Source organism: Periophthalmus magnuspinnatus, chromosome 18 (assembly GCF_009829125.3).
Source record: "Periophthalmus magnuspinnatus isolate fPerMag1 chromosome 18, fPerMag1.2.pri, whole genome shotgun sequence".
Taxonomy (NCBI): Eukaryota; Metazoa; Chordata; class Actinopteri; order Gobiiformes; family Gobiidae; genus Periophthalmus; species Periophthalmus magnuspinnatus.
This window is the reverse complement of record NC_047143.1, coordinates 27,339,256-27,362,345: the sequence shown is the minus strand read 5'-3', so window position 1 is coordinate 27,362,345 and position 23,090 is coordinate 27,339,256. Positions and strand designations below refer to the sequence as shown.

Here is a 23,090-nt window from a genome sequence, read left to right as displayed (position 1 = left end):
TCAGGAGTAAAAATACATCAGGCCAGTCTTTCCAGTTCAACACAAATCTGACAGATGGATCTATAAGTGTGAAAAACATGGACAGACCTTTGCCCTTTGTACATTTACACAAATGGTCCTAATTAAATAAAAGAAAATGAGCTGTTACTGTCTGCAATCTTTATTTAACATAAAAATAAAACAAAACATTATGTTGTTAGTTCCACATTAATATAAAACAAGTATTTGACACTTTGAGCTGCATTTTACAAAGAGATAACGATGAACTGAAAGAAAACAGGGAAGTCGACAGTCAAACCTTAAAAAGGCCACTGCCAAATTACATAAAAGTCAAACTGCACATAATTACAAAAATGAACTAATTGTTGAACTTAAAATAATCCAACATAACATAAATATATGTACATTAGGTCCATACAGGTTTATCATCCCATTACAAAAGGAGCTTTGACTAAACAAACAAAAATGAATCATCATGTTTTTAAAAGATCTCAACATTTGTCACGTTCAGTCTGGTGAAGGCAGAGACTGGAAAAACATCACTGAAAAACACTTGCAGATTGAAATGTTACATAATATGGCATTAAACAAGATAATGTACAGGTCAGATCTGTGGAGAGGCGACCCCAATGACACAAAGAATCTTTTTTTCAAGGTAGATAAACATGGACCTGAATAATCCAACATAGACACATTTGATATCAGAACAATCCAAACAAAGTAATAACATCTCCACGGAAACAAGCGAGAGACAGAACTCAACCAGAAAAGTTACACAGTGTAGCTTTAAGGCTGTGGTCCATTTGTATCATATGAAGTTTTTTACTGTGTGTTTTAGTTGTTGTCCAGAAAAACTCTTTCATCTCAGCTCAGGTCGTTTGGACAGACCTGGAGAAAAAGTGAAGTATTTGAATTAATTATTATTTATATATTTTAAACCTTTAAAATGTCTTAAGTTCTTGCATTAAAATGTAAAATCAGTAAAGTTAAATGCACCTGAGCGGTAAATTGCTGTAGTCCCCAAGCTGTTCATCTTAAAGTAAAACAAACATTACATTTACATACATTTAAATCTAAAAATAAAGACAGAAATAAAGTCATTTACCATCCCTGTTTCTTTTGTCTTTGATAGTTTCATACACACAAACGTCGCCTAAAATGCAGGAAACATTCAACGATTAGACTTTAGTTTAAAATATCTTAAAATGTGGTGTAATATTTTCATCTGACCATGGAGAAGAGATGAGTACAGTTGCTGCTGGTCGTCTTGTCCCGCCCCTGTTTCATTCTCACTATTGTTAACAAAATAAATAAATAAAAAAGAAACTCTACACTTGAATTATGATGTACGAAGGACAAGACTGACCTGGACGAGCTTTGGCCTGAAAAACAAATACAAAATTATGATTCTGATAAAAACACAGACTTTACAACTCAGACTACATCAAGTCAGATAAAAGTGTTTAAATTAACTCAAAAACACATTTGACATTTACTTAATATCACATAGAACAAATGTGTCAGTGACATTTCAGCTTGTCTGTTTTCTAGTTTAAATAATTTCAGACCTTTTGACAGATTGTTTTTCTAATAACACTAAACAGTACAGATGTGGACCATGAAAATAAGTTTGTGAAACACTTTTTACCTTTATTTTTTATGTGGTGCCACAGAAGCAGCAGCAGAATGAGTAAAACCACTGCACACACAGGTCCAACCACCCACACCACAGGAAATGTCTCATTTATAGACACAGGAACAGCTGTAATCAACCAGTTATAGTCAATGTATATGTTTGTATCTTATATTCTACAGAAGACATATTATACACTTGTGTGCCATAGATTCCCTTTAAAATCAGCTATTTGTCAACTTGAGATGAATGATTCACTTTTTCTATCTTCAAAGAATCTCTTCATTTGGAAAACAATTATAAATCACTCCTTCCTTTCTAATGAGGCATTTAGACGTTGGAGCTCCCTCTGCTGTTAACAATGGGAATTAATAATGGGACAGTCAACAAATGAATCCTTACGCTACATGAATGCTATGCTAACAGAGCCATGCATTCATTAAGAAGACAATTTGAGCACAGAATGAGTCTGGAGATGGTTTATGGAAATAAAAACTGTAGGAGTCTGGACTTTTACCTCTGTTGTAACAATACTGACAAAATGAACTGAGTATTTTTCAGGGCTCAGAGACTATGATAGATTAATGGATTATGAATTAAGTAAAATACAACTACACTGCTCCAGGTACAAATTTGAAAAGACAACAACAATTTAAAAGATCAAAAAAGTCAATTTGACAAAATATGTGTTTTTAAAGAATAGTTTCACTGACTTTTAACCGACATCCAACTCTCTGGAGATATGACAGTCTTTGGTGTTGGCCGTAGTTTCCGTTGTCCCTCACATTTATAAAAGCCTTGGTCAGACCTGGACACTGCAGTGATGTTGAGCTCTGGTTCAGTCCCATTTTGAATCATTTTTCCATTTTTATAAAATTGAACTGAAGTAAAAGTCCCTGTGTTCAGTTTACAGCTGAGAGACACAGACTGTCCCTCAGTCACTGCACTCACTGGGCTCATAAGGATGATGTCCCCTGTGAAGTTAAACATGTCAAATACATAAAATACTTTAAAACACAACTTATACTTTATATCAAACTTACTGTGGACTGAGATGTTGACGGCATTGCTCATTTCTCCTGATCCAGACTCACACCAAAACACTGCACTGGTTTCCTCACGTAAACTAAACTCACATTTAGATTTAGTCCAATTACACTGTTGTGATAATCTGTGATCAGAAAACCTCCTCCAGACTGTGCTGTCTGCTCCAGTGGAGTTGAACCCACAACTCAGAGTGATGACATCATCAGTGAAGTGCTGTGCTCTGTCAGGACTGACCGAGAGAGACACTGGAGACTCAGCATCTGAGGAGCACAAGACCCAGGCTTAAGGAACACAGGCTTTAGTGAGTCAGGCTTTAGTGAGTCAGGCTTTAGTGAGTCAGGCTTTAGTGAGTCAGGCTTTAGCGAGTCAGACTTTAGTGAGTCAGGCTTTAGGGAGTCAGGCTTTAGTGAGTCAGACTAAAGTGAGTCAGGCTTTAGTGAGTCAGACTAAAGTGAGTCAGGCTTTAGTGAGTCAGGCTTTAGTGAGTCGGGCTTTAGTGAGTCAGACTTTAGTGAGTCAGGCTTTAGTGAGTCAGGCTTTAGCGAGTCGGGCTTTAGCGAGTCAGGCTTTAGCGAGTCAGGCTTTAGCGAGTCAGGCTTTAGAGAGTCAGGCTTTAGAGAGTCAGGCTTTAGTGAGTCAGGCTTTAGTGAGTCAGGCTTTAGTGAGTCGGGCTTTAGTGAGTCAGGCTTTAGTGAGTCAGGCTTTAGAGAGTCAGGCTTTAGTGAGTCAGGCTTTAGTGAGTCAGGCTTTAGTGAGTCAGGCTTTAGTGAGTCAGGCTTTAGCGAGTCGGACTTTTGCGAGTCGGGCTTTAGCGAGTCGGGCTTTAGCGAGTCAAGCTTTAGCGAGTCGGGCTTTAGCCAGTCGGGCTTTAGTGAGTCGGGCTTTAGCGAGTCAGACTTTAGTGAGTCAGGCTTTAATGAGTCGGGCTTTAGCCAGTCGGGCTTTAGTGAGTCGGGCTTTAGCGAGTCGGGCTTTAGCGAGTCAAGCTTTAGCGAGTCGGGCTTTAGCCAGTCGGGCTTTAGCCAGTCGGGCTTTAGTGAGTCAGACTTTAGTGAGTCAGGCTTTAGTGAGTCAGGCTTTAGCGAGTTAGACTTAAGGAACACAGGCTTTAGTGAGTCAGGCTTTAGTGAGTCAGGCTTTAGTGAGTCAGACTAAAGTGAGTCAGGCTTTAGTGAGTCAGGCTTTAGTGAGTCGGGCTTTAGTGAGTCAGGGTCAGAGGTCAGTGACATGAACATGTGGGACGTACCTCCAGACCAGACAAAGGCGGGGTCACTGTGTTCAGAGGAGAAGGCGGGACTTCCTCTTTCTGTTCGACACACAAACGCTGCTGAGTGGTTGAGGCCCTGGAGGATGAAGGAGTCCTGTTTAGAGCCGGCACTGGCCCCCGGGAGCCGCTCATATGTGTAAGACTCTGACTGAGGAACAGCCCTGTACCAGTGAAAGCTCCATCCTGCAGAGGGCGCTGTCACAGCACAGCTCAGAGAGACAGAGGCCCCAGGACTGAGCCAGGACACAGACGCTGACAGGACAGGACGGGGGGCTCCTGAGGAGTGGATGTTATATTTAGATCATCACAGACGATGTCATTGTGTCATATTAAATATAAACTTACTGTCAGACACATTTAGTGTGAGGGGGCGGCTCCACTCAGTGACTGTGTGTGGCAGGACTCCTCTGCAGCTGTAGGGCCCTCTGTCCTTCACTGCTGCTCTTATGGTCATTTCTCTTTGTTTGTGCTTCAGGCTCTGTCCAGATCTCCTCCATTCAAACGTCCACTCAGCGTCTGCTCCGTGAGCGTTACAGGTGAGAGAGAGCTGCTCTCCAGAGAACAGCTGAGACCAGGGGGGGTCCACAGAGACAGAGGGGCTGGGGACTGGACACACAGATCACCACATAAAAGAACATGTACAGCACATACACATGGAAGTATAAGACACGTGTTAGAGTCAAACTGACCAGTGGCTCTGAGTCTGAACTTCAGGCTGTGCTCAGTGAAGTAGGGAGGGCGCCCTCTGCTGGCTCTGCACTGGTACTCCCCTCCCTCTGACACTGAGACCTGTGCCTCAGATGAAGACTGTTTAAAGAGCTGCTCATTTCTGCTCCAGTCATATTTCCACCCAGAGGAAGGTGGAGAGACAGAGCAGAGCAGCTCCACACTGCCCCCTGTTGGCACCTCTGAGGCTCCACTCACTGTGACCTGAGGTTTGTCTGTAGAAACATAATTACATCAAAACATGAACTTCACACATTAAAGGCCCATATTATGTATATTTATATGTTCTAATGTTATTTCCTCAGCACAAACAGAACTGGAGTTGTGTTTTGTTTCATTCACAGATGCTGAACACATGAACCCTGGACATTTAGGCTGAGTTCTTTTCTCTAACTGAAAACACTCCACCTTGTGATGTCACCATGTGGTAAAACAGGGAGAGCTCCACCATGTTTTTAAAATCCACACACCTTCATTTGGATAATATCGGCCCTGAAAGTTCCAATCTCAACTAAATAAGAGGTCAAATGTAGCTGTTGATTTGAAAACTAGACCTTCAAAACATCACAAGGTGGAACAGAGCATTTTTGGAGATGTAACAGACTAATAATAATAATAAAGTGTGACTCAAACATGTGTGAATGAAACAAAACACAACTTCAGGTCTGTTTTTGAGGGGGAAGAACATTATAACATGGCTTAAATTTCACAAGTCGAGATAAATTTGCGTAATATGGGACTTTAAAAACATGGAGGACAAACCCACAGTTTGTACAGTGAAAGTGCACATACTGAGTACAGTGACAGTGGTGGTGCTGCTCCACACAGTGGTGAGGTGTGGGCCTCTCTGGGCTCTGCAGCTGTAGGCTCCTGTGTCAGACTCAGTCACTCTGGACACTCTGTATTCTCTGGTTGTTGGAGGTAGGTTCAGTCTGTTCCTGCTCCAGTGATAGGTCCACTCTGTGTCTGCTCCCTCCACCTCACAGATCAGACTCAGACTCTCTCCCACAAATAACTTAGACCAGTTTGGAGTCAGAGACACTCGTTTGGGAACTGTGTAAAATAGAAATACTTCAAATACAGAAGGAGACTCTGATGCTGACCACAGGGCCAGAGAACAGGACTCACCAGTTTGTCTGACAGTGACTGCAGGACTTTGAGGTGTGAGGATGAACTGGTCCTGTCCTCTGCAGCTGTACTCTCCTCCTCTGGAGACACTGACTCTCTGTGAGGTCTCAGGTAATGTGTCAGTTTGAGAATAACTACGTCTGAACCATCTGTATCCCCCTGTAAACCCCTCTATGTCACAGCTCAGAGTCACACTGCCCCCTACTGGAATAACTGAGGGCCATGGTCTCACAGTGACAGTGCGTTGTGTTTCTGCAAAGAAGGAAAAGAGAAGGTCAAATGTTCAGACATAAATCCATAATAGAATATTAACTGTGCAGACCAGGGTAAATGTGGTTCAGTTGTGTTAAATACTGACGTGTTACTGTGAGTCTCCAGGGGTGTGACTGTACTTCCTCATTGATCCCACAGGAGTACTGACCCTCGTCTGATTCTGACACTGTGATCTTCAGTTGGACTGTTGTTGTAGATTTGTGCTGAGGCTGATGTTGAACAGGTGATCCATTTTTGAAAAAGAGTAACTGTCTCTGAGCAGGACCAGAACAGACCAGAGTCACTGAGTCTCCCCGATACACAGCCTGGACTGGAGTCTGCAGGTTCATACTGGCACCTGTGCAACAGGGGGCGATAGTGAGAAAACACTTTTAAATCATTTATTCCTATTGACAGATAACATAACATTTAACAACATATTTTATATCATTATTGACAATATCTAAAGGGAAAAAGCTAAAAAATCACCACTTTATGATGTGAAAGTGCAAAGAGCTCCAAAAACACAACCCAAAAGAAAAATAATCTGCCTGGCGACTCTGTCCAGGAGCAGGGTGTAAACAGGCTGTTGTGGAGGCTGAACCCTGCAAAGCCCCTGGCTGTGATGGTGTCTCCTCTCCACCCTGAGACACTGTGCAGATGAGCTCACTCCCGTCTTCACAGACATCTTTAACTCCTCCCTGGAGTCATGTCCCTGTTTCAACTCATCCATCATTGTTCCTGTCCCCAAGAAGCTCAGATCACTGGACTCAAAGACGACAGGCCTGAGGCCTGACGTCTGTGGTCCCCCCACCCACATTCAACATTAAAACACCAATAGTGTAAAGTGCATTTAAACTGACACTGGATCAACAGACAAAAACACAAATGGTGCAATGCTGGATGCTCCTTTAGCGACATCTTCATTCACCTGCTCCTTTGTAAAGTCACAGTGTAAACAGAACACAGACTCACTGAGTAACTGAACAAAAGAGAGGCCCAGCATGAACAGACACATGGAAAAAGATCAATATTTTATGATGGTACATAACTCTAGACACAGATGTACTGTACATTACATTTAAAACAAAAGCTTCAGTTGGTTATCTTTTATTAGCATATTGTTAGAACAAGAACAAGGTTATTTTTGGGACCATAAAACAACGATAGCTGGTTTGTTCTAATTAATAATTTGAACAACAGTTTGTCTAGACTCTAGATGAGATGTACACTAATGAAGTATTTAATCACAATGCATCTTCAAAGACTAAAAGGATTTAAAAAGATATATACACATTACAACATTCCCCATGGAATAGTTTTTATGAACCAACCAGCCCACTACATTTAAAGTTTAATTTGAAATCATCATAAGCATGAAATGAATCACTTCAAGAACTATAGAGCATAGTCACCAAGTCCACATTAAATAGAGTTTATTACCTGTTGTCTGTTTGCAGACGGCGACACAAAACACTGGAATAAAAACATATAAACATGTAGATTACTGTCTAGATGACATTAATGCACACATTAATCTACATTAATGTAGTGACCCAGGTCTAAACTCTGACCCAAAGTGTAGTACTCACAGATGGACCGCAGTGTCCAGAGCAGAGAGGCTCCCATCCTCAGAGTCTGAACAGGCTCAAACTAAACACACAACTAAACACACTTTTGATAAAGGCTCCGTTTATGCACTTCATGATGTTTAACTGGACTGTGTCAATGTGTTTCCTTCCTTTTCACACCACACACAAAATTAGAAAACACATAAAAAAGTTAACACCCAAACAAGGAAACACATAAACAAGGAAACAAGTACAAAGGGCGATATAATCTAACATGACTTTAGTTGTTTTCAGACGTTCAGCAGAGTGATCATCAATACATCAGATTAAATGTGCCCACATGTGTGAGACAAAACACAACATCTGGAACTCTACAAGAGTAAAAATCACAAAGGATTCGACGATTTAGAAATAAAGAGACACAAATATTCAGAATTATTATTCATGATCTACATGTATGTCTATGGTAGAATGTTCAGCAGTTACCATGGTGACACAATGCACACATTAACAAACAGTTAAAACATTTTAAGATTGTGTAAAAACTCTTTAAATAACACATTCCACCTGAGTCAGTTCTTAAAATAAAGCCTAAATTAAAGTGTAACAAAGCCTCAGACAGAGCAGTGCCTCCAGTTACATCAAACCACAGGGAATGTTGATGATCAGCTGCAAAGTATCATGAACCTTTGAGCAGTAAAACAATCTAAATTCATGTCACTATTTTTACATTTATTTATTATTTTTCTAAAAAATGAAAAAACCCAAACAAAACCCTGATCATCTGCAGTGTCAGCAAATACAACTTTAACAGTAACATTTGATATAACAGCTGCAGTTGAGTGTATAAAGTTTTGTTAATATTTGAGTGAGCAGTAGTTTGGCTGTAGCATTACTGTGATATTAAATGTCTGTGTGTGAGTGGACTGTGTGATCTCATACGTGTTAAAACGGCTGTGAAGAAGCTGTGAACATTTTTGTCACGAACATGTGGTTCAGTCTTCAGTGAATTTCCTCTTTGCTCCTCGGTCTTTACACGTCACATTAGTCCTGTATCAGCCCATTAAAGCCACAGTGTAACTTTAAAGATGGTGCTGCATTTCCTTGAATCTTCCACATGGCAGTAAACTTATCGATGTTGCATCAGTTCAAGTGGTTTTACTGCAGAAAATAAAAGAAAAACAAAATAATAGAGGACCATAAATTCTTACTGTGAGAATGCTGCCTGTCTTCATGGAGATACACGTCTGTGATATACTGAGGGGAAGTGGGGGGATGAAAAATGAAAATAATTTATTGAAAATGTAAGAAAATTGAAGATCTGGAGGTCGAAGAGAGCTAAAAATAATAATAAAAAATACAACAGGGAATCTGAACCTAGAAGGATGTCATGAGGCTCGCATTATCTGCCTCTGTTGTGTCTCCCTGTGTGTTCTCCCCCTCCCGCACCTGCCTGAGTCTGTAGCTGGGCGGAGTTCCTGACTCCTCCCGCGCTCACCTGGAGCGCATCAGCACAATCACCTCCACCTGCTGGGGAGCTTAAGATGGACGAGCTTCAGACACTCGGTGCCAGACCGTCCATGTGTCAACGTGACTTGCTTCGTTTTTGCATTTTGTCATTTTGATCTTTTCGATGCTCTGGATTTTTGCTACTCTCCAGTTTCCTGCTCTCCCGCTCGTTTCTGCTCCTGCCTCTCCACCCCAGCTCCGGTACAGTCCACCCTTTTGTCTTTGCCTCCTGTCCTGTCTTGGTCTCCGGCTTGCTCCTCGTCTCCCGCCCTGGGTCCCGCTCTCTGGATTACTCCTGCTCGGCTCGCCTTGGTCTCGTTCCGCTCCTGTCCTCGCTCCGGTCCTGGCTTCCCGTCCCCGCTCTGCACTACGCCCGCCTGGTCTGCCTCCCGCTCCCTGCTCCCCGTTTGTGATTTATGAACTATTGACTTATATTTCTGCACAAATTGTGAATAAACACTGTGAACTTGCCCCGAGTAAGCACTCCTTGGTCCGCACCTGCACCTACCATTACGACAGAACAGTCTGGCCACAATGGACCAAGCGGACTCGGGCCCGGACCAGTCACTGCACCAGGCGTTCTCCCACCACGGTGTGATTATTGGACAACATGACCAATCAATTAGGACCTTGCTGGATTACAAACAGACTCTAACCCAACAAGTACCTCAGCTCACTAACCAGGTCGCCGCACTGCTCGTCACCACACCTGCTGCGCCCCTCGCCGTCTCTGCTGCTGGGACCGCGCCGCCGCCACCGGGACCGCGCCGCCACCGGGACCGCAGCGCCACCGCACCCTCTGGAGCCGAGAGGCCCGGACCCCGAGCCGTTTTCAGGTCAGCCCAGCCTTTTTTGGGGATTCCTATTCCAGTGCATGACTTTGTTTTCGCTTTCAAGTTAGTGTTTGATCATCCGCACTACCAGGCCAATGCCGCTTCCCGTCTGTTAAGTCACGACCAGGGGTCTAGGTCCGTAGCGGACTACACCACTGAGTTCTGGACACTCGCCGCGGAGGTCGATTGGACCGAAGGACTCAATGAACACTTAAAGGACAAGCTGGTGTCCCGTGACGAGCCCTCCGACCTGACTAATCGGATCGATAATCGGCTCCCTGCGCGCCGGAGGGAGAGCCGCCAGTCCCCGGTCCGGCATGAGCCACGCTCCGTTCCGTTTTCCCCTGAGGAGCCCATGCAGCTGGACCGGACTCTCCTGTCAGCCGAGGAGCATTGATGGCGGCGCCGCCTGGCAGGGTCGTCCCTCTACTGTGGCGGGCAGGAACATTTTGTGGCCACTTGCCCGGTTCGGCCAAAAGGGGGAGCCCACCAGTAGCCCTGGGAGTACTGGTGGGTCAGTCTCGCATCCCAGAGAGAAGAAATGGACGGCAGCTGGATGCCACCCTGTGTGTGCGCTCGGACACCTTACCTGTCTTAGCCCTCGTCGATTCCGGAGCGGAGGAGGATTTTATGGATGTACAATTAGCGGAAAAACTCGGCATCAAGGTCGAGTCCCTGGAACAGCCTCTCTGCGCCCAGGCTCTTAATGGACGCTTTCTGGCTCGTGTCACACACATCATGGAACCTGTTACGGTGGTTTTATCTGGTAATCATCGTGAGACCCGGCGTTTCCATGTTCTCTCCACCACCTCCTCTCCGCTGGTTTTAGGTTACCCATGGTTGCGAGCTCATAACCCTGTTTTCGATTGGACCTGAGGGAAGATTTCAGGGTGGAGCCCCGTGTGCCAAGCCCAGTGCCTTCAGTCCGCCTTGACTCCTGCGGGGGAGGTTAGCCCCTCCTCCGGCCCGCCTCTGGACGTCCCGAACCTCTCTTCTGTCCCGGCGGAGTACCACGATCTCCAGGAGGTTTTTAGCAAAAGCCGGGCGCTTTCACTACCCCCTCACCGCCCGTACGACTGTGCAATTGATCTCCTGCCCGGCGCCCCCTTACCTTCCAGTCGGCTCTACACTGTCAAACTGTTCACTCAAAGGACAAAACCCTGAGCCATAAACAAAGTAATGTGTCTACTCCATTCAGTGAAGAGTGAGCGTCACACTGGAGAAACTAAACACACACAGACATAAGAGAATGAACCAACACCGTCACAAGAGCAGCTCAGGACCACAGTCTGATGTTCATCTCCATCTCAAAGACACTAATCACTTGTCATGATGCCTGCATTGTCTGTCCTCCTGAGGGCTCGGCAGAAGACACTCGGAGCCAGACCGACCGCGTGTCAACATTCCTGCTCTCGCTCGTCCCTGCTCCTGCCTCCGCGCTCCAGCTCCGGTACAGTCCTCCTCGCTGCCTTTCCTCCTGCCCCGTCTTGGCCTCCGACTTGCTTCCCGTCTCTGGCCCTGTCTCCCGCTCTCTGGACTATCCCTGCTGGGTCTTCCCTGGCCCTGTTCCTGGTCCCGTCGTGCTCCGGCCCTGGCTGTCTTCGTGCCCGCTCTGGACATCTCTGCCTGGCTTGCTCTGGTCTCATCCTGATCCTGTCCTCGTCTCGGTCCTGGTTTCCCGTCCCTGCTCGGCACCACTCCCGTCTGGTTCGCCTCCCGCTCCCTGCTCCCTGTGTGTGTGTTACATGAACTATTAAGACTGAACTTTCACTACCTGTAAATAAAACACTGTAAACCTGTCCCGAGACCTGCACGTCTTTAGTCGGCTACACCCACCGTTACGACACCACTCCTTTGAAGAGAGTGAGGGTCAGACCTGAGCCAGAGAAAAGAAATGGATTGAGAGGAGAGTTAAAGAAGATATTTTTATTTGACTACTTTGAACAGGAATTGAGCCTGAGACATAATCTGTCCCCATCTATAACTCCATTCATTAAGTTTAAAGACACACTGAGAAGTTCCACAGTGCCCCTTTAAACACGTCCACACTGTACATTAGTCATGTTTTATTTAGACTCAGCGATTCATAGATTTTTACTCCTTTATATGTTTTATATACACACAGAGAACATCAGATATATAAAGTAAAATATATGGAATCTGCCCTTTTGAAAATCACAAACGACCTCCTCCTCTCTGCTGACTCTGGTTCACTCTCCATCCTCCTCCTGCTAGATCTCAGTGCAGCATTTGACACCATTTCACACTCCATCCTCCTTGATAGACTTTCCTCCATTGGTGTCTCTGGTACTCCCCTCTCCTGGTTCCACTCCTCTCAGATCGCTCTCAGTTTATTCAGCTCAAGTCATTCACCTCACACCCCTTCCCTGTCACATCAGGTGTTCCTCAGGGTTCTGTCCTCGGTCCTCTGCTCTTTCTAATCTATCTTCTCCCCCTTGGTTCCATCTTTAGAAAACACCACATTCACTTTCACTGTTACGCGGACGACACCCAGCTCTACATTTCCAGTAAACCCAACTCTACACTTCCACCCTCCTCCCTGACAGACTGCCTCACTGAAATACAAACCTGGTTCACCTCAAACTTCCTCAAACTTAACGGCAATAAAACAGAACTCTTACTTGTCGGCACCAAATCCACCCTTAGCAAAATAAATCCTTTTTCCATATCTATTGATGGCTCCTCTATCTCCCCCTCCCCTCAGGTAAAGAGTCTGGGTGTCATCCTCGACACTTTCCTTCACCTCCCACATCAACGACATCACCCGGTCCGCCTATTTCCACATCAGAAACATCCACCGCCTCCGTCCCTCACTCACCCCACACACCACCGCCATCCTCATCCATAGCCTGGTCACTTCTCGTATTGATTATTGCAATTCTCTTTTGTTCGGACTCCCACAGAAATCACTCCATAAACTCCAACTGGTCCAAAACTCAGCTGCCCGCATTATCACACACACACCCTCCCATCACCACATCACACCTGCACCAGCTCCACCGGCTCCATCACGCACCGCATACACTACAAAATCATACTCCTCACATACAAAGCTCTCCACAACCTGGCCCCTCCATACCTGTCTGACCTCATTCACATCTCCACACCCGCCCGCTCCCTCCGCTCCTCCTCTTCCCTGCACCTCACTGTCCCTCCTGCCCGTCTCGTCACTATGGGGAGCAGAGCCTTCAGCTGCTCTGCTCCCCAGCTCTGGAACTCCCTCCCCCATGACCTCCGCAACACACACTCACTCCCACACTTCAAATCTAAACTCAAAACTTATCTGTTTAGAAAGGCCTTCTCATCCTGACCACTCTGACCATAACTGCTCTGTCTTTTAATCTATATTTGTTTTTAAATGTATTTTTAATCATTTTACATTGTTCTATTTGTATTGTGTATGTGTGTATATGTGTACGGCGACCTTGAGAGCCTTGAAAGGGCCTAACAAATAAAATGTATTATTATTATTATTAGTAAAGAAAAACTTTAATGAACTCTAGTAAATATTTTTCGACAAAGCAAAGGGAGGCGACTTTGAGGATTTGAATATAAAATATAACCAAAAAATGTTTAGTTATTTACATGTTTTCTTCTAGTAAAACTTGAATGAGACGGTCCAGACTTCTGACTGGTAGTGTAAATGCAATACTGAAGAAAAACACAAACATAATGTGGTTTAACAGTCACGTTTTTATCAGAAAAAACTCGTCACCATAGTTACGGACCCTAAAAAGAGGAACAGTTTGAAGAAAACCTGAAGCTGCGTTTGTTTCTCAGAATGTGTCAAAACTCTAATGCGATAGACAAACTTCTTCTTTCTGTTTTTTTGGAGATATCAGCCAAACCATCTGTGACTTTAGTTTCACACAGTCAGTGGAGAAGTTACAAGGGTTTAAAGTTTAATTTATTCTTTCAAAAAGTTGTTATTTTTCTACACATTTCCATTTTGTCTCTTCATCATCTGCAAGTTTAATTAAAACATAAATAAAACCTCACACATATTTATCAATCTGCCTTTAAAGGTGCTTTATGTAACTTGTATTGCATTTTATGTTTTTATGTTGATTATTTTTAAAGTTAATTACTTTTTAAGGTTACTCTGGAGGGTCCGACACCTGTTTGACTCCATGGAAATATTGATACTTTACACTGGGGGTGTTCTACATGTATGTCTATAGCAAACCAAAGGCCAAAGTTCCAGTCTCTTCTTCAATTCTGGTCAGATGCTGCTGGACACTGCCTTATATCTGTCTGAAGGAGGCGCTAACTACACTGAAACTGTAAACTGCTTTTATCTCCAGTTTCAGTCTTAATGGAACTTTTAATGGTCCCACTGGCTCACCTAATTGTTCTTTGATTCTTTTGTTTGCTTTGCGTCTGAGGATGGAGTTATAGATGGGGGACAAATGAGGCCCCCGTTTCTGTTCAAGGAAGTACTGTCTTTCCTAACAAAATTTACTTCTTTAACTCCCCTCTCAAAGCATTTCTCTTACCTGGCTCAGATCTGTCCCTCACAATCTTCAAAGAAGTGGTTAGTGGCTTTGAGATGGAGATGTACGATGGACTGGAGTTCAGAGGAGCTCAGGTGAAATGACACAAGGAAAACAAAGAGCGGCACACAAGCAAGTTCATGCAACTCCAAAAACAACCTAACCACTGGGATCAGAGAGACAGGAGCAAAGGGGATAAACTCGGACCATCCTGTGAACAGGGAATGCTGGGTGAAAAACCTGTCAGACCGTGAGCTCACCCAGACAGAGAAAGAGGTACTTTCCAAAGGACTGAACTTCTCTGTAACGTCTAACCAGGTCCCCACAGTGGACGACATTACAGCAGCAGAAATGGCCATTAAAAACAATAAACTTACAGAGGCGGAAGCTGGTGATCTGAGACTGAAAGTAACAACTGCACTGAGCAGCGCCAAACCTCCTCCCTCCAACAGAACATCAGAGGAAAGAAAGACGACTGCTCTAGAAAAGGAAAGTCATTGATAGTGTCGTGATCCCTGTTTGTTGTCCTCCTGTGTTGTGCTCCCTCCTCCCTCGCCTGCCTGTCTCCGTAGCTGGGCGGAGTCCTGGCTCTTCCTGCGCGCACCTGTAGCCCATCTACGCAATCAACACCACCTGCTGTGGATAAAAGGAGTCAGGACCAGACACTCGGCGCCGGAACATCCGCGTGTTACACGTGAATACAACTGCTTGGACTAGTATCTTGGTATTTTTGTAAACCTTTTGGCTCATTGGAATTTTTGCTCTTCCCCAGACCTCCACCCGAGAAGCCTGGCCAAAAAGAAGGGCCCACCAGTAGCCCTGGGAGTACTGGTGGGTCAGTCACACATCCCAGTCCAAAGCAATAGACTCCAGCTCCCGGCTACTCTCTGCCTCCGCTCGAACACCTTATCTGTCCAGGCCCTTGTTGACTCCGGGGCGGAAGAAGATTTTATTGACTGGCAGTTGGCAGAGCAGTGGGGAATCTGCCTGGAGCCCCTGGATCGCCCCTGGATCGCCCCTGGATCGCCCCTGGATCGCCCCTGGATCGCCCCTGGATCGCCCCTGGATCGCCCCTGGATCGCCCCCTCACTGCTTGTGCCCTCAATGGACTGCTTTTAGCCCGCGTCGTCCATGTTACTGAACCTATTACTATGCTTTTATCTGGGAATCATCATGAAATCCGTAGGTTCTATGTCGTCGCCACCCCTTCCTCGCCACTGGTTCTGGGCTATCCCTGGCTTAGGGCACACAACCCGGTCATTGACTGGGTCCGGGGAGAGATAGCGGGGTGGAGTTCCGCCTGCCATGCAGGGTGCTTGCGGTCAGCCCTATCTCCTGCGGGGGGAGCATCCCCATCTAGTGACCCTGTCCCGAAGGCACCTGACCTATCCCTGGTTCCGGAGGAATACCACGAACTTCGGGACATTTTCAGTAAGGACCGGGCCCTCTCCCTGCCTCCTCATTGTCTACGATTGTGCCATTGACCTCCTGCTCGGGGCTCCCTTACCCACGAGCCGCCTCTACAATCTGTGTCAGCCCGAGAGAGAGACTATGGAACGGTATATTCGGGACTCATTGGCCGCAGGTATAATCCGTCCTTCCTCCCCGGTGGGGCGGGGTTATTCTTCGTGGCCAAGAAAGACAAAACCCTGCACCCATGCATAGACTATAGAGGCCTCAATGACTTAACTGTTAAGAACAAGTACCCTCTTCCCCTTATTGACTCTGCTTTTACCCCTCTCCATGGCGCCACTATATTTTCCAAATTGGACTTGCGCAATGCTTACCACCTGGTGCGGGTGAGGGAGGGGGATGAGTGGAAGACGGCCTTTAAGACTCCCATTGGTCATTTTGAATATTTAGTCATGCCCTTTGGACTCACTAATTCCCCCGCAGTGTTCCAAGCCCTCATTAATGATGTCCTCCGTGATTTTTTGAATCAGTTTGTTTTCGTGTACCTAGACGACATACTAATCTTTTCCTGGTCTTTGCAGGAACACAGACAGCATGTTCGCCAGGTTTTGCAGCGACTGTTGGAGAATAAACTGTTTGTAAAAGCCGAAAAGTGTGAGTTTCACGCCGACCAGGTTAGATTCCTGGGGTTCATAGTGGGACAGGGCCAGGTGAAAGCTGACCCAGAGAAGATTAAGGCCGTGAGGGACTGGCCAACCCCTACCAACCGTAAACAACTTCAGAGATTCATAGGCTTTGCAAACTTTTATAGGAGATTTATCAGAGACTTTAGCCGAGTTATTTCCCCTCTCACTAGACTCACATCTCCTGCCCAACTGTTCACCTGGTCCCTTGAGGCTCAGTCGGCCTGTGAGAGGTTAAAGGACTTGTTTACCTCGGCCCCTATCCTACACCAGCCTGACCCCTCCCGGCAGTTAATTGTGGAAGTGGACGCCTCCGACACCGGGGTGGGGGCGGTGCTCTCTCAGAGGTTTGACCCACTTAATCGTTTATTCCCTTGTGCCTTCTTCTCTCGACGTTTGTCTCCAGCTGAGGCCAACTATGATGTGGGGAATCGCGAGCTGCTCGCTGTCAAACTGGCCCTGGAGGAGTGGCGTCACTGGCTGGAGGGGGCGGAGCTACCCTTTCTGGTATGGACTGATCATAAGAACCTTTCGTACATTCAATCTACTAAACGTCTTAACTCTCGTCAAGCTCGCTGGTCCCTGTTTTTTAGCCACTTTACCTTTACTCTTACTTACCGCCCGGGGTCCCGCAATGTGAAGCCTGATGCCCCCTCCCGCCAGTTCGCTCAGGAGGCAGTAAACTCCGCTCCGGAAACCATCATTCCCTCATCCCGTGTTGTTGCTGCTCTCCAATGGGAGATTGAAGACTTAGTGCGGGAGGCCCACCGTGACGACCCCGACCCAGGTAACACTCCTCCCGGCACATTATTTGTCCCCGACTCTGTCCGCTCACAGGTTCTGCAATGGACTCATGGTTCCCATTTTGCCTGCCACCCCGGAGCCTCCCGCACACTCTCCCTGCTGAGGTGCCATTTCTGGTGGCCCACGATGCACAGAGACACCAGAGCTTACGTCTCCGCCTGTCAGGTGTGTGCCCGGGGGAAGTCCTCCCACTCGCCCCCGTCGGGTCTGCTGCTCCCGCTTCCTGTCCCTAGTCGGCCTTGGTCCCATGTGGCGGTGGACTTTGTCACCTTCCCCCATCTTAGGGTAACACCATGATTCTAACCATTGTGGATCATTTTTCTAAAGCAGCTCACTTCATTGCCTTGCCCAAACTCCCGACTGCTAAGGAGACAGCCGATCACCTCACTAACCACGTTTTCCGTTTACACAGCATTCCCATGGACATTGTTTCTGACAGGGGGACCCAATTCACCTCCCAGGTCTGGCGCAGACTGGGAGCCTCAGTTAGCCTAACCTCTGGGTTTCACCCCGAATCTAACGGACAGACCGAGCGCATGAACCAGGATCTGGAGAGGGCTCTACGCTGCGTGGTCTCCGCCAATCCGTCTGTGTTGCTCCTCTGACCAGCGGTTCAGAGGGCATATGCCTCGCTGAAATAAGCCTGTAAGCAGAAGAGTAGACAGAGAGCATGTTTTGAGCTGCATTTATTTCAGAGAGGATTGATTCTTCCTCTGCACATCACATGACAATCCATATATATAACATTGATATTTACACACATTGACAACAGTGAACACACATTTTTTAACACCAATTTTACAAATTCATGTTTTCATCTTTAACTCATTTGAACCTTTCTAACAACAACCCATGACATGTTCAGCCAATTCACCCAGTTTCACAAATTGACAATCCCGCAAGTGTCCACAAGATGGCGCCAGAGTCTTCCCGCCCAACATGACCATGTGCTTAACATACCTCTGCCACAGCCCTTCAGGTACCTGGCCACAAACTCAAAATGTACACTCAATGCCACATAACCCATAAAAAGAACGTTTCACAATTGTCACAAATCACATAACTCCAGCGTGTCCTTAACTGTTTGACCTAATTTGACCCACGCTGCACTTCTACACATGACCCTTAGCTCCACAGGATAGCCCAGCAACGCCACAATGTGCTCCAAAACCTCTCTAACTTTTGTTCCACACTTGCCACGACATTCAGTTCAACCTTTGACCTCCCACACTCTGATACTTGACATAAAACTAATAATCCTGGTGTTACAAACCTGTAAGCAGAAGAGTAGACAGAGAGCACATTTTGAGCTGCATTTATTTCAGAGAGGTTTGATTCTTCCTCTGCAGCGCTCAAGTCTACTTTCTGCTACACTGCGCGATATTCGCCATCTACTGGCCAGTGAAGGAAATACACATTTTAACTTGAAATAGATAATGGGACCACATGACTTGTAAAATAAAATCTTAAAGGGGTGTCTGGTTTTCCGGCCTCTACATCTGCCTGGAGCACCTTCCTTCCATGCATCAAATATTCATATAACTCACTGGTGAGTTCCGCCACGGGAATTTCTCCTTTTCAGGCCTCGCTGGGTTATCAACCACCACTCTTCCCGTCCAAGGAGAGAGACCTGGCGGTGCCGTCCGTTCAGCACCACCTCCAGCGCTGTCATCGGGTCTGGAGGAAGACTCGGGCCGCACTCCTCCAGTCTGGGGCCCGGACCAAGAGGGCGGCCGACCGTCGTCGCGTCCCAGCCCCTAAGTATGCACCTGCCCAGTCGGTGTGGCTGTCCACCAAGAATATTGAAACTTAAAACTGATTCACGTAAATTCTCTCCACGTTTCCTCAGCCCGTTTAAGATTAATAAACTTATCAATGACTCCGCAGTGCAACTCCAGCTTCCTCCATCCCTTCGTATTCACCCCACGTTTCATGTGTCCCAGATCAAGCCTGTCCGAATCAGTGACCTATGTGGAGTCCTGGCTCCTCCTGCGCGCACCTGCAGCCCATCTACGCAATCAACATCACCTGCTATGGATAAAAGGAGTCAGGACCAGACACTTGGCGCCGGAACGTCTGTGTGTTACACGTGAATACAACTGCTTGGCTTAGTATCTTGGTATTTTTGTAAACCTTTTGGCTCATTGGAATTTTTGCTCTTCCCAGACCTCTGCCCAAGAACCCGCTCCAGAACCCCCACGCCTGAAACTGCACATCTACCCTGGTATGATCTCACGTTGTCCTCATCTTGCACTCGTGTATCTCCCTGGTCACGGACCCACACCCACGCTCCCCAGCACCTCTGGATCTATGAACCATGATTAACCTGTTGCACCATTCTGTGAAGCATCCTCGTTCCCCCGGCCCTGTGGATTAATGAACTTTGATTTCTATTTGCACATTTCTCTGAATAAAACTCTGTTAAACCTTCGTGAGTGGCGCAGTTTTGGTCCCTCCGTCTTGCTGGTGTAAGCATGTTCCTTTTATCCGATCAGAAGAATCACTGGAGACCAGAGAGTAGAATCACTCGAGTTTTATTGTTCCCTGTACATCCAATCTAATACAAGTCAGGCGTGATGCTGTCCCTAGTACGTGCACGGAGATCTCAGGGGCAGTCCCATTTTGATCTGAGTGCTTGACCCTGAACGCCACATTTAAACATAAATCATGAATATTCATTAGCTGGGCGTGGACATCTTCTTCTTCCTTCTGGCACTCCTCTACCCTCCAGGCGCCCCACTGGTGCAGCGTTATCTGTAACAGCTTGATATGAGAACATGCTACACAATCTATCTATTGTCACAGTACGTTCTTTTCTATGCGATATGGCAAGAATGGAGTGTGTTTGTGCAGTGTTGCGTGAAAGTCCTAAACCTCCTTTTAGTCTAATCTTTAATATTATGAGCAATGACGTTTACGTCCTTCATTCCCCCTTTTGATCTATTTTTATAGATCACCATTTATATGTTTTCTTAAAGTTCATAAGGTGGGGCCAATACCGGTAATGTGGGTTTTACCTCCTCCTGTTTAATCATTGTATATTGACCTTTTAGCTGACCACCTAGAGCGTTGAATGACACTTTCAATTAAAGATCTAATCAATGGAATACAACAACAACCACCAAAGATAAATAAAGCAATCACCATTACTAATGTGGTAGCCATTGACATTGCTACTTGTTTCCAAGAGCCAAACATTTTGGAGAACCACTCATCTAGGGGATTGTTAACACCTGAGTGAGAATGCATCGTGTCAGAGAACATTTGGAGTCCTTTAAGAGTTCTGGTTACGGAGCCATCCGGAGCAGTATTATTAGGAATAAATGTACAACACTGTTCCCCGAACAAAGAACATACCCCTCCCCGTTCAGCTAATAACATATCTAGGGCCATTCTATTTTGAAAGGTAGTTCTGGATACTGCGTCTAATTGTTCAGCCATAGCTGTGCCTAAAGATGTGGTCAGATTGGTTAAACGCAACAAGTTGTAATGGAGATAATTTATACGATCTACATTTTTGTTAGGAGTGATAGGAAATATAGAACTAATGAATGGGAGATTTTCAAACCCGGCAGCAAGTTGATCGACTAGTTTATATTCATCTGGAACACCACGTGATACACCTATAGCATCTACATATGTTGGGTTAGGGCCTAGAGCATGATTTAAATCAGACATAGTGTACAATTTTCAGGACAGCTACTGGAGACACAGGTGAAATTACCCACTTTGGGAGTGTAAAAGATTTGTTTTTGGTTAGATTTTCAGCTTTTAGGATAAGGAAGATAGGGCCTAATTGTTTACATGATGAGGCCTTGAGGAGAGCTCCAATGCACATGATGTGTTTTCAAAAATGCCCGGGACCAACTGCAGCTGTGGCCTTGTATTAAGGCAGACCACACAGTCTCCTCTTATACCTAAAGCAACATTTTGTGCTGATTGGAGCCAAATGTTAGATTGTAATTTAGTGCCAGTAGCTGAATAAACAAATTCTGCTGACGTAAATTGTGATGGGTCCAGAACTTGAATGTATTTAGTATTTTGGTCTAATCTACCAACAGAAGTATAGGGACTAGTCTTGTTAGTTCTGATTGGACCTTGACATATAATTGCGTCGACGTAATAATCACAGGATGGTCCGGGCACATATACATAAAATCTAAATATTGTGCATTCAGAAGCATTTGCTTGTTGTGTGAAATCTATTGTTACTACTAAATGGGTTGTGGTCCTGGTTAAAGTTAACATGTTTTTCCATTTACTAGCTAGTTCTGTGGAGGACCATGGAGTCCAGTCATTACCTGAGTATGCAGCTACGTTTCCCCATGAATTGTCAATTTGTCCGGGCATCACATACCAGTGATAAGAGCTAGGGTCTACCAAAGAAGTTAACTGAGTCCCCTGATATTTAAATAAGTGGAATGGTACACGAAAAACTCTGGATTCTCCGGTGGGAGTACACATTTGAGGTAATGACACGTGACTGGTTTTGTTTGAACACTTCTGGCCTGTTATTGAAATTAAGTAATCTGAGGTAGTGGAGGCCCCACCTGCACATGCACATAATATTACACTAAAGCATAACACTGTCAATAATGAAATCCCCTTTTTGTGCGGGGTTACCCCGTGGCCCTTCTGTCCCTAAAATGCGATTTTAATACGGTCAGTTTTTGACAGCACGGTGACTTCCTCAAATTACATGTAGTCAATATGGAAGTTTTGAAAGGTCTTCCTTACCTCTTTAGTTTGCCGCGCGGCGGGAAGTCACAATGTTTCCAGTCGCCTTGGACCTATCCTCGAGGGTCGGTGTCCGTCCCCAGGGCCTCAAGATCGGATCACGTCGGGGTCACCAAATTGTAAGCATGTTCCTTTTATCCGATCAGAAGAATCACTGGAGGCCAGAGAGTAGAATCACTCGAGTTTTATTGTTCCCTACGACAGATAGACAACTGACAAAATTCTAAATTCAAGATCTGGAACCCTTTACTCCAAACATTAATGCTGTGGATCCAAACATCAAGTTCACATGCGAAGAGGCCAAGGAGAACAAACTGTCCTTCTTAGATTGTGCAGTAACAATAGGAGAGGACCGATGTTTCCACTGAGCAGCATGTGGAGAAAGCCCTCTCTGCTAAAAAACAGCTAAAAAACAGGACAACTGGGAATCTGAACCTAGAAGGAAAGGTGTAATTATTCCTTATACTATTCCTTTCAAGCTGCACCTGGGGAGGACAAAGGGAGCCAAGACCTGACACTCAGCACCAGATCGTCTGCACATCCACAGTGGTGCAACTCATTTTGACTCAGTCTCATGTTTTACATTTGTTGCTCTTCTCTAAGTTGGATGTTTTGTTGCTCCCTGGATCCACTCAGCTCCTCTGTCTCCGACCCAGCTATCCACGACCAATACAGCTTACCTCGTCTCTGACCCCGCTGCCCACGATCCACTCAAGGACGACTGCTAACAACCTCGCTCTCAACCGCCTGATCACTCTACCTTCATTTGCACATTGCATCTGTAAATAAACTTTGTTAAACTGTTCTGCGAGTTCTGTATCTTTGGTCTGTCAGTCGTTACGACATGAGGATTTTCAGACAGTATGAAATTCAGGTTTATTTCAAAACTACAAACGCTTTAAGACAAATATTGATCCACCCAAAGACCAAAACCCCAAGCCATAAACAAAGTAATGTGTCTACTCCACTCAGT

At 45.6% G+C, this 23,090-nt stretch overlaps 1 protein-coding gene across 1 annotated transcript in view; it reads right to left on the bottom strand.

The window, feature by feature from the left end:
* Positions 1-245: 245 nt before the first annotated feature.
* Positions 246-23,090, bottom strand: part of LOC117386552 (carcinoembryonic antigen-related cell adhesion molecule 5-like) — a 31,633-nt gene continuing 8,788 nt past the window's right edge. Inside the window, exons 2-15 of the mRNA XM_055229138.1 lie at positions 6,160-6,411; positions 5,802-6,053; positions 5,466-5,726; positions 4,637-4,888; positions 4,293-4,553; positions 3,927-4,223; positions 2,677-2,940; positions 2,347-2,607; positions 1,649-1,762; positions 1,367-1,382; positions 1,231-1,292; positions 1,106-1,153; positions 997-1,033; positions 246-888 (exon numbers count right to left, since the gene is read on the bottom strand). Of these exons, the coding sequence (XP_055085113.1) occupies positions 870-888; positions 997-1,033; positions 1,106-1,153; positions 1,231-1,292; positions 1,367-1,382; positions 1,649-1,762; positions 2,347-2,607; positions 2,677-2,940; positions 3,927-4,223; positions 4,293-4,553; positions 4,637-4,888; positions 5,466-5,726; positions 5,802-6,053; positions 6,160-6,403 (2,388 nt within the window). The 5' untranslated portion in view covers positions 6,404-6,411 and the 3' untranslated portion in view covers positions 246-869. The remainder of the gene's footprint in view (positions 889-996; positions 1,034-1,105; positions 1,154-1,230; positions 1,293-1,366; positions 1,383-1,648; positions 1,763-2,346; positions 2,608-2,676; positions 2,941-3,926; positions 4,224-4,292; positions 4,554-4,636; positions 4,889-5,465; positions 5,727-5,801; positions 6,054-6,159; positions 6,412-23,090) is intronic.